The 17764-nt window shown below is 50.9% G+C and overlaps 1 protein-coding gene across 5 annotated transcripts in view; it reads right to left on the reverse strand.

Annotated features, from left to right (window-relative positions):
* The window catches only part of TYRO3 (TYRO3 protein tyrosine kinase), a 40842-nt gene extending 23237 nt beyond the window's left edge, over positions 1-17605 (reverse strand). For 2 of the 5 annotated variants that reach the window (XR_006203631.1, XM_042942349.1), the window contains exons 1-9: positions 9517-9655; positions 7511-7694; positions 7171-7271; positions 6233-6403; positions 4667-4753; positions 3753-3868; positions 1814-1991; positions 975-1120; positions 280-424 (exon numbers count right to left, since the gene is read on the reverse strand). Coding sequence is in view for 1 of the 5 variants with exons in the window: in XM_042942349.1 (XP_042798283.1) it covers positions 280-424; positions 975-1120; positions 1814-1991; positions 3753-3868; positions 4667-4753; positions 6233-6403; positions 7171-7271; positions 7511-7694; positions 9517-9634 (1246 nt within the window). In the remaining 4 variants the exon portion in view is untranslated. Of the gene's footprint in view, positions 1-279; positions 425-974; positions 1121-1813; positions 1992-3752; positions 3869-4666; positions 4754-6232; positions 6404-7170; positions 7272-7510; positions 7695-9516; positions 9658-10006; positions 10028-17468 lie in introns of those variants that run through there. The other 3 variants (XR_006203633.1, XR_006203634.1, XR_006203632.1) reach the window with 3 other exon arrangements.
* Positions 17606-17764: the final 159 nt, after the last annotated feature.

Consider the following 17764-nt stretch of genomic DNA (forward strand, 5'->3'; position numbering starts at 1 on the left):
TAAAAGTCCCAAGTGGAAAGCAGCTCCAAAGGAAGACCCAAGAGTTCCTATCCTGTCAGTGATTGGCCCTGGCTATTGGGACTTACAACTCGACCAGAGATTCCTATGCTAGTCCTGTGGCAGGGGGAGGAGAATGACTTTTAGTTTAAATACCAACCCTGGCCTCAACTGCTGAGTCTTTGGGTCTATTAGCAGGAAAGGTACTGCCAGCCTCCTTCCACCAGTCTAGGTTGCCCTTGAAAGCCTTGCTCCCCTGTGCCCTTCCCCTGTAGGTCTTACCTGCATGGTCGTGAGAAGAGACCACCAGTGGCTGACTCCAAGGCCCACAGCCAACTGCATTGGAGACGCACACACGCACAGTCAGGTCCTTCTGGGGATCCCAGCCTGTCAAGTTGGCCCTGGTCCCCTCCACTGTCAGCTCACCCTGCAGCCAGGAAAAGCCCCCATCCCATACTTGAGTCTGAGGAAAAGGCCTCCAGCTGGGGCCTGAAAGTCAGAAAAAGGTCTAGCTAGGAACACAGGAGGCAAGGGACACTGTGGGTTCAGGGGCTTCAGGAACACAACATGCTGGGAGTCATCACATTCCTGCTCCAGGCTGCAGAGGCCTCTCCTGAACACAAACAAGGCTCAGTCCTGGCTGGCAGAGGTGGGGGATGGGAGGGAACTAGGCTTGGGATAAGATGGTCTTATCTGCACCCTCCCCTCCCCAATTGGTGCAGGAATGTGCTTCCTGCTTTACAAACAAAGCAGCCACCCACCGGATGCAATCCTAACTGGAGACACCATCCAATAAGGAGGGAAGAAGCCTGCAGGGGGAGGTGGGGAAAAGTGGACTCCCTCTCACTCGAGTGGTGGGAGGCTGAGCCCACCAAGGACGGCCATTCAGAAGCTCTAAAGGCCTTAGAGCCCTGAGAGCTGACTCTGGTACACCTGAAGAATGGAAGCTTGTCTCCCCTTACCTGGGTGCCCCTTACCTGGGTTCCGTTGTCTTGAACCCAGGACAGCTTATAGGGTCCCAGGGGGCCTTCCAAAGGGCCCTCAGGGATCACTTCTTCCCACTCCAGGATGAGGCCTGAGTCTGTGCGGATGGCATGGAGGTTCTGAGGAGCGCTGGCTGGGGCTGTACCCGAAGAGAGAAGGCTACTAAGAGCCCTGCCCTTCCCACTATCACTATCCCATGCTGGCCTTTGGAACCAACTCCCAAGAACTACACAGCTCAGAGAGCTACGGGTGGGGTTTAAAGCTTGCCTCCCAGTCCTGACTGCTCTCACTTTTAATCCTGTGGAGGACCAGTGAGTAAAGGCAGGACCCACAGCACCCTGCTAGGTACAGGGCTGCTCTTGGTTACTGCCTCAGGAGCATCCTTCACCACTTCCCCCTCAAAGCCCCACCAGCCTCTTTGCAATTGCTAAGAGAAATACAAGCAAGTTCCTATCATAGGATCTTTGCACTTGCTAAGCCCTCTTCTGCATTGATTCCCCCCGGTGTGGCTCCTTCCTTATCATTCAAACCTCAGTCTCTTTACGGGGGTATGCCTGGACCACCCTGGGGCACTCTTTATCAATCTTTTCTGGTATTATCTGATCTTTTCTAATCTGCTTGTCTGTTCCACCCCCCTAGAACTAAAGCTGCATGGGAAGGGAGCTGGATTTATCTAGTTCATAGGCATGCAGCAGACACTCAGTGTTTGCTGAATGAGGCAGGAATCTCTTTTTCGGGTAGCTTCTCTCTCAAGCAACCTCATTCAGAACTGGAGCCAACATCACCTCTTCCCCACTGGAGCCCTGCCCAGCCACTTTGCTAAGTCCCTTACCTAGACCCTTTGTCCGGAAGGGCACCCAGTCAGCATATGGAGAAGGCCCCAAGGCATTGGCACAGCGCACCCTGAGACTGTAGTTGGTGGCAGGTGCCAGGTCCCGGAGCAGGCAGGTAAAAGGCGGCACAGGGACCACAACAGCCAGGACTTCCCAGTCTCCTGGTGCCTGTGTCACCTACAGAAAAGCAGCAAAGTAATGAGGGAGAGAACGGAGATAGAAAATGGTATTGTGGCATAGGCATGGGGGGTGGGGGATCTTGAGTTAATGACTCCTCCAAGCCTATCAGCAAACACTTGCAACCCACCCCCTCCCACCGCCCACCACTCCAATAACACACCAGGTTCCACATCTCCATGCATTTGCAAATGCTGTTCCTTTGCTTGGAATGATCTTGCTTGCTCTTCATAGGAAAGTCCAACTCATCTTTTAAGATTGAGTGCAAATACCACTTTTTCTATCAAAGACTTTCTCATCTACTCCAGAAAACTCATGCCCTTTTATGCTCAGTTCATAATTGGGTTATAAGAGTTATCATGTATTGTAAAAGTGCAAAGTCTCAGTTTCTCAAGAGCAGAGTAACTGAGAGCCTATGGGCACCATGAACCAAGACTTCTTACATTTTGGGGGCCCAGGGCAAGAGTACAAATGGAGACCCATGTACCATGGGGCTAAATATTTAAATGTTATAGGGGCGCCTGGGTGGCGCAGTCGGTTAAGCGTCCGACTTCAGCCAGGTCACGATCTCACGGTCCGTGAGTTCGAGCCCCGCGTCAGGCTCTGGGCTGATGGCTCAGAGCCTGGAGCCTGTTTCCAATTCTGTGTCTCCCTCTCTCTCTGTCCCTCCCCCGTTCATGCTCTGTCTCTCTCTGTCCCAAAAATAAATAAACGTTGAAAAAAAAATTTAAATGTTATAAATCAGCTAACAAATTATTAAATAAAATATTCCATCTTCGTATATTGACAAATAAAGCTTCCAAACAACCTGGAAGGTCAGGTTTGCATTTATAAACCTCTGATTCCTTTAATTCCCAAGCCAGAATGTGGTGGCACAAGACGAAGCCTCCGAGCCAAGGGTCTGTACCAAGAGGAACATCAGATGCCCGGGTGTGGACAATGTTGCCTGCATACCCATCCCCCACAATGGCTGCCCTTTGGACTTAGAGGTGCACAAACCAAAGATGAGCCAGGCCCTGGAAGCAGACTGGGGACCATAAGGCAAGACATCCCTAGTATCTAGAATATGGTGTAGTGTGGCAGTTGGGGAAAGGGAAGGGGGTGTCCTCATAATCTAGATAGGCATATCCCCTTGGCTCTACAGACTCCTTGCCCAGGGGCAAGGGGTACAGCCAAAGAAAGGCCACAGTGGCATCCTCTAAATGGTATAGACCAGAGTAGCAGGGACCTCTCCTGCCAGGGGCGGGGGACTGCCTAGAACAGTTTCAAAGTGTTCATTAAATACCTTTGAGTAAACAGATGAAAATAAGGCTTCATGCATTGCTTCTTGTTTTTGTTATTACCTTACCCAGATTTTCCACTCTCTGGTGTTTAGAACCCCTCAGATCCCCTTGTTCTCTTTGGCATGAGTCAGGGGGTGGGGCATAAAGGTACAGGTATCAGCTAAATCAAAGGTTTGGGTTTTTGCCGACATAAGAAAAATCCTTCCAGGCATCCCAAATCTGCTCTAGTGATCTGCTTTCCAGCCTGAAGAATGTACAGGTTAGAGCCAACTTGCCAAGTCACTTGGTTACCAGAGTATCCTATAATAAGGGACAGTGGGTTGAGTTGTTCCTGGTAAGACAGCAACACCTGAACAGGGCCAGAAACCAAGTCCTATGGGCAAGTGTAGGTAAAAGTGATACCACTGCGAACAAAGTGCCACCAAGGCAGCCACAGAACAAACATGGCCAGGAGAGTCTGTCCTCCCTCTCAGCCTACCTGGACCGTACATGACTGGAGCAGGGCTAGGCCATCAGCACCTGGTGTCCAGGCCACACTAGCATTGCTGCTGGAGAGCTTTGTCACTGTGATGTTGAAGGGGGCTGCGGGCAGTGCTGTGGACAGGGAGTGAGAGTCAGTGCCCTGGAGTTCAGTGCCCATCAAGGATATGAGGAAGCAGAAGGCATGGGAGTCAAGCCTTGAGTCCCTCCCTAAGGTCTAGAGTTTCCCCCAACCTAACGATGGCTACTCAGCACTCCCAGGACCATAGTAATATACAAGCCAAGCAACCAGTAAGGGATAGCTGCTCATACCCAGGAGGGTGCGTTGGCTGGAGAGAGAGGTCGCCTCTCTATGAATCAGGGGCCCTGTCTGACCAAGGAATAGGGTAAGACAGTGGGTGCATGTGGGGACAGCGCCTCGGCCTTGAGAGATACAAATGAGAAGCTGTCCCTGCAGCCATAAGCCATTCCTCCACACACTGGCTCTCTCCCTCCCTTTTCCCTCCCTTTGTGCATACCAGCCCTTTGGATCTCCTCTATCAACCTGCTAGGCTGTTTTCCCCAGCCCCATTCCCTCCACAGGGGCTGGCAGAAGCAAGGTTGGGCATGAGCCTTGACCATCTCCTGCTCGCTCCCTCTCTCCCTCCCTCGCAAGGACTCTGCTTCGTGATGGGAAATCTGCTGTGACGTCAGGTTTCTATTCTCATCTCAGCCACGGCAGGGTCTCAGGTGCCCTCACTAGGGATGGAGCTCTGCCAATTAACCCCTCACCCCTCAGATCCCAGCAGGGCTGCGGGAAGCTAGAACACCAAATGACTGTAACTTCATCAGCTGGCTGAGAACGCCCCTGACTCGCCCACTCTCCTTCCCTCCCTCCCTCCCCCCCACCAGTCCTCCTGCCAGTCTTCCTACCTTGAAGGCGAACAGTGGCTGGGCGAGAAGAGGCCAGGCCTTTAAGGTTGTGAGCTTCACAGGAGAACACTGTGCTCTGGGTCACCCCTGAGGCCAGAAAACCTCAGTCAGCGCCCCCTAAGCAGCAACTTGCATTTATTCTGGGACCACCAGGGAAGGGGGATATGTAGGCTCTGGATCTGAGTATCCTAGAAGTCCCTCAAGCCAGAGGGAAGGGCTAAACAATGGGATATGTTGGAAACAACAGGGACTTTGGAGTCTAATGCGCCTGGATATAAACCCCAATGCTGGGGCTCTGTCTTCTCATCTCCCAAATGGGAGAATTGTGAGAACCAAATGACGTAACACACATAAATTGCATGGCACAGTGAACACTTGAGGAATGTTCTACTACTCCCCCCTACCTCAATCCCACCTCCTGAAGATAGCACAAATCTCCCTCCCTTTTCTGTTCACTCCTTTATTGCACATTCCAGAGCCCTTCTTTATTTGCTCTATGCCTTATCGTTGTTACATTTGCAGATTCTTTGCCTTGCAATAGTTCTCAGTTCTTTATGCATGTGTCTTGTCTCCCCAATTACACTAATTCCTTGGGGGCTGGACTGATGGCTTCTATTTCTTTTGTATTCCCTAGATCCCCCGTGGTGCCTAGCACAGTGTGATGTGTGGAGTAGGAGTTCAGTGAGTGCTTATTATCAGGCTGGCTGTCTGAGGTCCCAACCACGTACATCTGGAGAAAACTGAACCCAAACTTCCCTCTAATCTGCTCCAGCCCAGCACCTCCTCATCAGGTCCCGCAGCCCACCTCTTCTCAAGATTCATATTGCTAGGGCACTTGGCACAACAGAACCTGTCCCTCCCACCTTCCAGTGTGTGAGACCAAGCTCAGATTCTCAACTTTTTTGGTCAGTTCAAGCCTCAACCAGGAACTTTAGCTTTATTTCACAGATAAGTGAACCTCACGAGCCTCAGTATGTGTGTGAGGATCTTGGGGTCCAGGTGGGTGTGCATTACTGCTTTGGGTGTATCTGTGTGGAGGTATGGATAAATATAGTTATTTGAGAAAATGTCTAGAAATTTCTGGAAAGGGCCATTAGGAGAGGCGGCTCCTGTATCTTTGTGCTGCCACCCCCCACCTTTCCTTCTCCCTGCCATTCCCCACTCTGCAGCCCCAGACTCTTGTCTTCTAGGCAAGTCTGCCAGACACTCCTCCTAGTTCTGCGTGGGCTGGTTCCTGGCTCCTTCCCTTGGGAGGGGTGGGGGGAATGGGTGCCCCTGGTTCCACACGATTCCATCTCCCAGGGCCAGCTGTGCATGGCCTGGACTACTGTGAAAGACAGGGAGAGGCTCCAGCACCCTCCAAACACACCCAGCAGGATCACCACTAATCGGCCTATCTGCCAGCCTAGCACACCTGACTCAATGAGCTTAGTAATGGTGCAGGTCAGGTACCCAGGCACTGGGGTGTTTTCTGGACATTCACAATACCATACCTGGTGATTTACACAGATTTGAACTCTGCCAGCCTCACCACCCCTGCTCAAAGCCCCTCCTGATGCTGCTCACCTGTTACATTTAAAACAGAAGGAGAGGGAGCAGGTCCCCCAACCTTTGTGCCTCCTCTCCACCAGACAATGGTAACAGGTTCAGGGGGACCCACGGCCTCACAAGACAGCTGGAAAGGGGCATTGGGTGGCACTGCCAGATCTTTTGGCTCCACAGTGAAAAATGGCACACCTAAGGAGAAAGGGGGGGTGGGGAATGAGCCTTGCCACCTCTCAGTTTCCAACCACCCCAAACCACAAGTTTGCTACCATTTGTAGCCCTCTATGCAGAAGGTCCCACAGGCCCTTATGATTGGGTCAACTGCAGAACAGGCCACCTAGCTGGAGAGGGAGCTTCTCTTCTTTGGGCACCTTAGGAATATACTTTATGCTGTCCTCTTGGGCATGGTAGCTTCTCTCTTCCCAGACCTGCTCTGACAGCCCTTCTCAGAGCAAGGGAGGAGGCAGAGGGTGGGGAGTGGGGGAGGGCCAGAAAGGGAGGGGGAGTGGGCGGAAGCTTTAGCAGAGTTCTGCTGGCAGGCCCCAGATCCCGTTCAGGGCCCTTTGTTACTTTCTTAGTCACTTTGTTTTCCTGGGCTGAACAGCTCTGAGCTCCGGCAGCTGCAGATCCTTCCTCCCCTCCCCCATCCCTCCTGGCCTGGCCACTTGGCAAAACAGGGTCCAGCCCCAAATGGGTGGTTGAGGCTTGTTGCTCAGACAACTGAAACTGACTGCACCCCATAGGTTGTAAGTCCTAGTTGCCCCCTTGGCTCTGAAATACCCAGATTCCAATGGGTATGGTGTTCCAATGTCTGGGGAAGGCCTGGAGCCTGGTCAGTCAGGCCCCAGAGGGAGTTGAGCAGCCCAGCTTCCACCAAGCTTTTTTCTGCAGAGGTGTGGTCACTAGCAGACAGCACCTGCTCCAGGCCAACATGCCCACCTGTGTCCCTGCCTCCTCACCTTCTACCGTGAGCCACACTGGCTGGGAGGTCTCGGTTTCTCCCCCATCCTCCACCTGGCACCAGTACCGGCCTGCATCAGAGCGCTCCACTGACTTCAGGCTGTGGAAACAGGACACCAGGCTCGCCTCCCAGGGTCAAGAGGGGAAGCTGTGCTGAGCAGACTCAGTGGGTTCAGCCTGCCCCCACTTCTGGATGTTTCCAAACAATGCCGAGAAAAAAAAAAAAAACAAAAAACCCAGACCTCTGGACAGCAGCATTGTCCCAGTTCCCAAGCCCCCCCCATAAAGCATAACCTGCCCCCAGGCTGGCATGCCACACCTCCCCCCACAGTCCTGCACCTGAGGAAGCCAATCCAGTGCTGCTCACTGACTGGGATGTACACCTGATCCACACTCTGGACCACAGCCCCGTCCTTCACCCACTGTATCTCAGGCTCCTCCATTCCCTCCACACTGCAGTTGAGCTTCACCGGCTGCCCCTGAGATACTGTCAGCTTCACCGGGGCTCCCATGAGCTTCAGGCCTGAGAGGTGGGAAGGAGAAGGTGTCAGTATGCTTGAGAGGGCCCCTGTCTCTGGAAATATCACCTATTCTCTTCCAGAACGTAATTTCTGGGTCGGAGGGCTCATTCTCAGCTAATGGTCAAGAAAGTAGATGTTGGACAGGGTGGGAAGGAAGGTGGCCTGGGCCTTGTCTGGGGAGAGGAATGTGACAAGCTCTCCAGGCACCATTTCTGCCACTGTCAAGTTCCCCCCAGCTCTAAGATAGTTACCTCTTCCGCATACTTCGCTACTGGGCAATGTTAAGTTCAAGCCCAACCACCAGAAGGAAGACAAGCCAGGCTGAAAAGGTGGGGCATTCTTATACACCTGGGGCAGGGTACTGCCCTGGGAATGACTGCTGCACCCATCCAGTGCAACAGGCGGCCAGCTCCCTGCCCAAGGTCTCAGGCCAGAACTCACACTGCTGTTGGCACCCCCCTACCTCAACCCGCATCCCACCTTGGCAAATGAAAGGAGGCTGAGGAAGAGAAGGAGGGGGTGCTCCTCTGAAGTGGAGAACATATGGCTACAGAACCACGTCAGATCAAACACATGGCAGCCTTCCTGGCAGCCACCCGCTCTATTAATACCTGAATGTGTGCAGGGGCGGGTGCTAGGGAGGTAGGAGGTAGAAAGCAGGGGAGGGGCCCTGAACAGGGAGTCCAAGACCCCTGAGCTACTGTCACACCAACAGGAGCCACCCTGTGGAGCACTACCTTCTGCAGGCATCCACACACACAAGCGCGTGCACGCGAACACACACACACACACACACACACACACACACACACACACACCCCTCCTGGTCTTCTGGTATGTTTTTAAGCAGAGAGGGGCAGGTGAACTATCCACATAGCTGAATCCAGTCCTGCTTCTTCCTACCCTTTGCTGCGCAACTCTAGGCAAATTCCTTGGCTCCCTAATTCTGAGATATACCCTTTCAGCTTGTAAATACTTGTCACTCTTTCCCTTCCCTTCTCTGAGAATCTGATATACCAGGGAGTGCTGTCTCAAAACAAGGTGCCAGCTCCATGGCTGCTACTTTAGCCTGTGTCACAGGGCCAGTCACAGGGCAAGGAGGGATAACCTCACACCCCATACACACCCAACAGTCCCAGAGGGGTGTAGTGTGAACTTGGAGATGCAGAGTGCTGTGAGGAGCACTCCCACAACCGGCAAATGCTTCAGTGGCCATGTGGGAACAGGAGGCTAACCCCTACAAAGACCAGCAACCTTCCTCCAACCTATCCTCTCCAACAATCCCCGCTTCAGGAAGCTTTGAGTGGGTACAGGACCTATAGTATGTACAGATGTTTTCTGTGACCGGGCACCCTCACAGCCCCTGTACCCTCAATGGTGCAGGTGTGCCTCCTGGCTGTTCAGTCCAGCTCCAGTGGTTTCAGAGTGGGACCTTCGTGTGTAGGGTGGGCAGAATTGGGGTCTCCAGGACGGGGAGCGGAGAGTAAACATCTAGGTACGTCGAGGCGGGAAAATCCAGTCCCGAACACCCCCCTCTGACCGCTCAGCCCACAGCCCCACTCCTTTCCCTTCCACCCGAAGAGCCCCGGACGCGAGAAAGTTGGGGGTGGGGCCCCGGCCCGAGAGCCGGCAGCGGACCCGGCGCAGAGCCGACCCCCCCACCCCGCGTTGCCCCCAATCTCGGCCTTCCAGCTCCGGTCCCCCCACCCAACTCTCCGGCCCGCCCAGGCCCGGGGCTCGCTCGGCTCGGCTGTTCCTCGGCGCCCACCCGGCCGCGCCCCTCCGCAGCCCCCAGCGTTCCGCCGCCTCCCGACCAACCCCTACCTGCGGCCGCGGGCTCAGCGAGCAGCAGAGCGGCCAGACTCGCCAGCAGCAGCAGCGGCGGCGGCGGCGGCGGCAGCGGCGGGAGCCCCAGCCGCCCCATGCTCCGCCTCAGCGCCATCGGCGGCGACGCCGCACCATGCCGGGCCCGGCCCGCGAGCGACAAGGGAGGAGAGAGGAGGGAGGAGGCACGGAGGAGGAGGGACGAGAGAGGAGGGCCGCGGGAGGGGCGGGGGCCGGTCCGGGGGCGGCGCTGGGGCCCGCGCCTCCGAGACCCGCGCGCGCAGCGAGTCTCGGCGGCCGCCGTCAGCAGCGCGGGGTCCCCGGGGCCGCTGATGGGCCACCGCGCTCCTTCCACAGCCGTCGCCGCCGTCGCCGCCGCCGCTGATTCATGTTCTCTGAGCCGCCGCCTCCTCCCCAACCAGCCCGCCCGCAAGCCTGAGCTCGTACCGCCCCCCCGCGGAGCCTCGGGCGGCTCGCTCCGAGCGCCCACCCTGCTGCCGCCTTCCCGGCCCGCGCCCGCCCGCGGGGCTCCCCTACCGCGGCGGCACCCCGGGCCAGCTTCCCCAGTGCCGACCCGAGGATCTGCTGGTGCCCGGGTGGTGCAGCCAGCCACGCCCCTCCTTTCCCTAAACACACTCCAGCATCGTTTCAAACCTAGCACTCCTGATCCTGCCGTCAAACCTCGCTCGAGCCTCTACCGCACCCCAATTTTTTGTCCAGGCTCTGATGCTGGAACCTCGTCCCCCCTCTCAGGACATAAAGCATCTCAGTCCCCTAGATTCCCAACCATCAGAGCCCCGAAATCGTGACTCAAGGCTTCCCCCACTGGACTAACACCCCTTCGTGCTTCTTTCTTGAGGCTTTCACCCAAATTTCCCTTTTTCGCGCGCCATTTCCCACCCCTTTATCTCCAAGATCTTGAGCCTTGGGTCTCGAGTTTTCCAAGATCTTTTTGGTAATCCTCAGGTTTCATCTGACATCCCCATTGCTACTCTACATAGGCCAAAGCCCAATGGCCTATATCTTTTAGGGCTGTCATTCTTCCTAGTTGCTTCCTCTGCTTCTATCCCCCATTCCCTAGGACATGGTGTGGAAGTTGGCTACGTCCTCACAGAATCCAATAAAACATTAGCTATTATTAGTAGACCACCTTGCACACAATAGGCATTCCATAAAGAAACAGACAGATGTCTGTTAAATTAATTCATAATTGCCTCAGAGCTTGGCCTGCCCCACAGTAATCACGGGGGGATGGCTGTGCTCAAAGACATCCTGTCAGGAAGATACACAGCTGATTCCAAATGCAGCCTACCAAGAGTTTCCCTCCCCTTGCCCTTGCCTCTACCTGTCCCCTGGAGATTACTCCAGAGGGCCCTTCCAGAAGTGCTGGGTAAGGAGGAAGGACAAACCACTTAGCCTCCTGTTTCCACACTGGATCTTATCAGGGATTCTCCTGAGCAGCAGGGGCCTGCCTCTTCCTCCACTTGGCCCCATCAGTGCTTGCTTATTAATTATACTAATGACAACAACAACAGCAGTGCTGGTGGCAGCCTCAGACCCAGCTGGGGGCGCCCCCAGGTGGCAACACAGGGAGAGATTCCAGAAGGGCTGTCAGACGTGGCAGGGGCCACAAGTCTGGTTTAGCTGAGCACTCTGCCAATTTTCTTGGGTACTGTGGGTGGGCTTCAGGACCCTTTCTTAAAGGAAAAGACTTGCTCCATTCCAGAATCCACAGCTTCTGAGTTTGGGCTGAGTTGGATAAGGGTAGGCAGACAACAGTCTGGAGCTGAAGCCAGGTTCGCCAGGGCCATACGACTGTGGCAAAGTGGCTGCAAGACTGCAATACAGTGGCTGCTGCAGCTCTACGCTTAAGCACTTGTCACTGCTTGAGGCCATCTCCCCCACCTCTCCTCTCTCCAGGGGATTTCAAGTTTCCCATGAAAGGCAGCCTCCTCCTATTGACTCTGTTTGACACTGGAAATACTTCTCCTAGAGGATGTTGAACCTAGAGCCCAAACCCAACCTTTCACTTTCTTTTCTCCCCTCATTTCCTCCCCATCATTTCCTGAACTCTGACAGGGAATCCCAGCCTAAGGACCATCCTTTCCCATCAGTCAAAATAGGCTTCCTGGATATGTCATGGATGCCACTGCATTCTGTACTCACAGCCTTCACAAACTTCCTATCTCAGCTGTAGGCCTCAGGCACATCTCTGTCACCCTGGGCCAGCACACTTTCCATGTGGGGCCAGGAGCCCTGAGTCCCTGCTTCCTCTATACCCGCTTTTGAATCCTTATCAATTCTTAGTATTTCTATTTACAAGGTAGGGGGTACTGTGGGGTCTTGGTCTCCTGACTTGCCAGCCAGCTCCCACATAGAGTGCTTGCTTTCCTGAGCCCTCGAAACCCATTCTTCTTACCTATCTACCCCATCTCTCTATGTATCTCTGTCTCTCTCTCTTTCTGGCATGGAACATGCTTTAAGGGTATGTGAGCAGGTGTGATTTTGTGGAAGAAGTGTGTAGGTGGGTAAGAGGGTGTGCATTGTGATGTATGAGGGAGGGTGTGCATTTGTGCAAACTCTAAATGTGACTGACACTTTGTGGGTGGATGGGGAGAAAATGCGTGTGTGTGTGTGTGTGTGTGTGTGTGTGTGTGTGTGTGTCTGAAGGAGGTTGGCTGCCTGTGCAAATTCATGCCTGCAAAATCTCCCTTCCTTTCATAAATGCATTGCTTCGAATGAAACTAATCAAATCAACAGGAAATGTATTTGACATAATGCAGGAGCAGCTGTCCCAAGAGTTCCTGTCCTCAGAACAGTACCAAAGCCAGCTCTGATCTATCCCAGGGGAGTAAGAAGGGGATACAGGGAGAGGAAAGGCCAGCAGCAACCCATTATTATGGATGGAGCTAGGTTGGGCCATGGTATCTCCCTACTTGGATGAAGTAAGTATCTGCCCACTCTGCCTTTTATGATCCAGGACTGCTCAAGGAGGCCAGGGATAGATAGAGAGGACACAGACAAACCTGGAAATAAAAATAAAAACCATCTGCCCATAGTAGCAGAACTCCCTGATGGCAATTTCCAGCAGTTTCAGGAAGCATCTGCTTCAGCTTCTTTTTCAGTTAGGACCTTCCTGTCCTTCCTACTCAGGCAAGAGTGGGTGGACCAAGAAGTAACCAAGGTGAGCGATGGGGTCAAGGTAGTCTCACTGCCCTGTGACCAAGGACCCATTATTTCCCAGCTACTAAGAAAGAATGGATCCTTGGGACCCATTGAAAGTTGGGAAATTCCACTTAGGGAATGGGAAGGTCGAAGACTGTGCTCTCCATCACCTTAGAGAAGGCAGGGAATCCACTCCAGGGCTTGGAGGAAAACTGCCTGCAGGTGTGATGCCAGTTGTGCCTGCAAAACACCCCTTGCCTGAAGCTCCTGAGTCAGAAACAGTGCCATTCCCTGCCCAGCTGAAGATGAAACAGAAAGGTAAATCCCTAGGAGAGACCGAACTTGGATGTAGAGTCACAGAGGGACTTTCAAATGGTCAGAGTTTTTCCCAAAAAGCAAACTTAGGAGGTAGGAGAGAGCAATAAGTTTGAGGTTTCTGAAACAGCAGATGGGTCTAAATGTGTGGAAGAAAAAATGTGTCCTCTTCAAAATTTCATCTAGGGAATCGGGTGCCTGGGTGGCTCAGTTGGTTAAGCATCCGACTTCGGCTCAGGTCATGATCTCACGGTCCGTGAGTTCGAGCCCCACATCGGGCTCTGTGCTGACAGCTCAGAGCCTGGAGCCTGCTTCAGATTCTGTGTCTTCCTCTCTCTCTGACCCTCCCCCGTTCATGCTCTGTCTCTCTCTGTCTCAAAAATAAATAAACATTAAAAAAAAAATTTCATCTAGGGAATGGCCCTGAAAGGAAGAGTTCCATGTGTAAGGGCCTTTGTCAACTGACAAAGGAAATATATGTGTGAGCGTGAGTATATTTGTTTGTATATCTAGCTGTCTGTATTTCTCTTTTTGATCCTCTTTAACTACAGCCTGGCCAGTGACTTTTTTTTTTAACTTTTTATTATGAAATATTTTAAATATATATATGAGTAGAGACCAAAGTACAGTATAATCCCCAATGTAATTATCACTCCACTTCACAGATTATCTTAGCCAATTGTATTCTGTTTTCCCATTTTTTGTTGTTTTCCTGGAGTTCTTAAAAGCAAATCTTAGCCATATTATTATTTCAGCTATAAATATTACACTGTAGCAGACTTAACAAATAAAAACCTCATCCATATATAAATTCAGTTGCTTATGTATAGAAATATTTATAGATATGCACATATAACAATATATAGATATATTTCTTTTGTCAGTTGAGAAGGGCCTAAAAGTAAGACACCTCAGTAGCAATGAACATACCTAGCACCCAAATTTTGATTTCTAACTCCACTTCCCAATAAAAGGAACTAAGGACTTTTGGAGAAATGGCTGATTCCAGGATTGGGCACAAAATATACAAAATGATCTCAGAGCATCTTACAGGGCCAAAAAGAACTGCTCAAAAACCCAAACCCAAACCCTCCCCCATCCTCCCCACACACAATGATGAGGTCTATCAAAGGGCCAAATATTTTGAATAAATAAGTTAATGGGGAGCATAGACAAATCTCTCATGCAGAGGAATTACAAATAACTTAGGTAGACACTCCACCCTTAAGGAGAGGAAGCAAGCCTCCACATTCAAGTGTGGGCCACGCAGAGTGACTTCCTTCCAAAGAGGATGGGATTGGAAGCAGCGGTGGTACAGTACAAAGATCTGAAATTTCTAGGTGATTAAGGTTAACATCAACAGTCGTAGGTCATATTGGTAGTAGGTGCCTTGACACAATGTGATAAAAATAGCATTTCATCCCTGTGTTGTTCTTCCCCAAAACCTATAACCCCAGTATTATCATGAGAAAAACATCAGACAAAACCCAACTGAAGGACATTCTATACATTCTACCAGTACTACTCTGTCCAACTCATCAAAAACAAACAAACAGGGGCGCCTGGGTGGCGCAGTCGGTTGAGCGTCCGACTTCAGCCAGGTCACGATCTCGCGGTCCGTGAGTTCGAGCCCCGCGTCAGGCTCTGGGCTGATGGCTCGGAGCCTGGAGCCTGTTTCCCATTCTGTGTCTCCCTCTCTCTCTGCCCCTCCCCCGTTCATGCTCTGTCTCTCTCTGTCCCAAAAATAAATTAAAAAAACAAACAAACAAACAAACAAACAAACAAAAAGTCTACAAAACTGTCAACACCAGGAGGAGCCTAAGGAGACATGACAACTAAATGTTCTTATGGAACAGAGAAAAGACATTAGGGTAAAGCTGAGGAAATATGAATAAAATATGGACTTTAGTTGGTAATAATGTATCAATATTGGTTCATTGGTCTAACAAATGTACCATTGAATGTTAGATGTTAAAAACGGGAAACTGGAGCACCTGACTGGCTCAGTGAGTAGAACACGTGACTCTTGATCCTGGGGTCCTGAGTTCAAGCCCCAAATTGGGGGTAGACTTTACTTTAAAAAACTGGGTGGCTCACTTGGTTGAGCAACTGACTCTTGACTTTGTCTCAGAGTGGAAGGATCCTAGAATTGTGGGATGGAGCCCAGCATTAGGCTCTGTGATAAGTGTGGAGCCTGCTGAAGATTCTCTCTCTCTCTCTCTCTCTCTCTCTCTCTCTCCCTTTGCCCCTCTCCCTATCCTTCTCTCTCTAGAATAAATAATGAAGTAAAACATTAAAAATGGGGGGCATGCCTGGCTGGCTCAGTTGGAAGAGCACATGACTCTTGATCTCAGGGTTGTGGGTTTGAGCCCCATGTTGGATAGAGATAACTCAAATAAATAAATAAATAAACTTTATTTAAAAAATGAGGGGCACCTGGCTGGTTCAGTTAGTGGAGTGGACAACTCTTGATCTCAGGGTCGTGGGTTTGAGCCCCATGCTGGTTGTAGAGATTACTTTAAAAAAAAAAAATCTTAAAAAAATGGAGAAACTATGTTTTGGGTAAATGGAAACTCTTTGCAATTTTTCTGTAAATCTAAAACTAGTCTAAAATAAAGTTTATTTTTCAAAAAAACACATCCATACCCAATAATTTTTTTTAAAAATCCTTAATATCATATAAAACCCAGTTTGTGTTTAATTTTCCCCAACAGTCTCAAAAAATGTCTTTTTATATTAGGTTTGTTTGAATCAGGATCCAAAGAAGGGCCATATATTTCATTGATAATCTCTTATGTATTTGTAAATATATAAGAGAAGAATCTATTATAGAAGAAACTGGGTCATTTGTAGAATTTTCCACAATTTGGGTTTTGTTAATTGTATCCTCATGTTATCATTTAACATGTTCCTCTAACACCCATATTTCCTGTAGATTAGTAGTTAGATCTAGATGCTTCACTAGATTTGGTTCCAATTTTTTGGCATGAAACTTTCTTGGGAAATGTTTTTACTTCTAATTGTATCACATCGGGGACACATTATGTCCAGTGGTCTCACTTTTAGTGATGTTAAGGTTTGTTGTTCATAAATTGGCAACCTGATCCATCATACATAAAATCCTAATCAACCTTTCACTTAACAGTTTTTTTTTTTAACTTATGTATTTATTTTGAGAGACAGAGAGTGCAACCAGGGGAGAAGGGCAGAGAGAGAGGGAGAGAGAATCCCATGCAGGCTTTGCACTGTCAGTACAGAGTTCGATGTGGGGCTTAATCCCATGACCCTGGGATCATGACCTGAGCTGGAATCAAGAATCAGACGCTCAGCCAACTGAACCACCCAGGCACCCCCCCCCCCAATAGTTTTATCAGTCATTAATGATAGTTGCCTGGAGCGATTATTTCATTGGTGGTTGCAAACAATGATTTTCTACTATCATTCTTCCAGCATTTCTGGTTCCAGTTCTCCTCCCTCACTCCCCATAACTTCTGACCAGGCCCAGGACTATTTTGGACCCCAAAGATGGCTAAATACTAGTAGCTGAAATTTACTGCTACAGTTGAGACCAAGAGAACTAAAGAATGATTCTATAGAATACTTAGAAATTTGTTAAAAATGCAAATTTGTTTGGGTCCTATCCAAGACCTATTGATTCAGAAACTCTTGAGGGTGAGGCCCAGTAATCTGTTTTAACAAGCCCTCAAAGTGATTTTGATGCCTGCTAAAGTTTAAGGATGAATGGACTAACACTGGCTTCCCTAACATAGCCTTCAATCAAGCAGTGGTTTACTAAGGTCCTATTTTCATGGCCATATGCTGGGTGCTGAGCACTATGGATGCAACAAAGAGGGCCTGGTGCCCCCAAGGAACTCAGTCTATTCAAGAGAATAGCATACATGCTTGTGAAAAGGTGGCCAGTAATAGTTGATAATTGGCAGTGCATTCCCAACAAGCCACACAAGTGGTGCAGGTGTAAGATTTCAAGGAAAGTTCAGTGAATAGACCTGGTTGGCAGGGGTTTTAGAGTTCACTTCAGCTTGGCCTTAAAGGGAGAGAAAGACTTTAGGGGTAGGGTGTGGGAGAGAAGAAAGAGAGGATTTCCAAGAAGAGACACTGCAGTGAACAGAGGCAGGATGCTCAGGAAGGGGATCAGGAGACTGTTTTCTTCTCTCCTCACCACCATCACTCCTACAGTGTTTCTTTCCTTAAGCCTTGCCTTTCCTTTTACATGCTTACCTTCTTGGTCACCAATAAATGCACTGGGGAGGTCACCTTGGTGTTTGTAGGTTGCTGGGTGCTGCCCAGAAACTTGGGCGCTGGGTTTAGGATGTGATTATCCAGGCTGGTGAGTGCAGAAGGATCGTCTGAAGTACACTTTGCCTTCTGTCACGGGTGTCGTGTGTGTAGAAGGGCCTGTGTCTGCTGCACATCCGAAGGATGAGTGTTCTCAGTGTTGGCATAGAGTTTACCTGGTGGGGTAGTGGAGGGCAGGGCAAGCCGTGCATCTTCCCCCTCAAGGGTCCCGAGCGCAGGGGCGTCTTGGCTTGGCTCAGCCGGAAAAGCATGCGACTCTTGACCTCCGGGTTGTGAGCCCAGGCTCCAAGTTGGGTGGAGAGATTACTTAAATAAACTTAAACAAAAAAAAGGGGGGTACGGGGGGTCTTGGGCGCCCAGAATGCAATCCCAGAAAGGGTGGAGCCAGGCCCTGGAAAGGCGGGGCTGGGCTGCGGGGCGGATGTTCAAACCTGGTGGCGGCGGAAGCGTG

This window comes from Panthera leo, chromosome B3 (assembly GCF_018350215.1).
Source record: "Panthera leo isolate Ple1 chromosome B3, P.leo_Ple1_pat1.1, whole genome shotgun sequence".
Lineage (NCBI taxonomy): Eukaryota > Metazoa > Chordata > Mammalia > Carnivora > Felidae > Panthera > Panthera leo.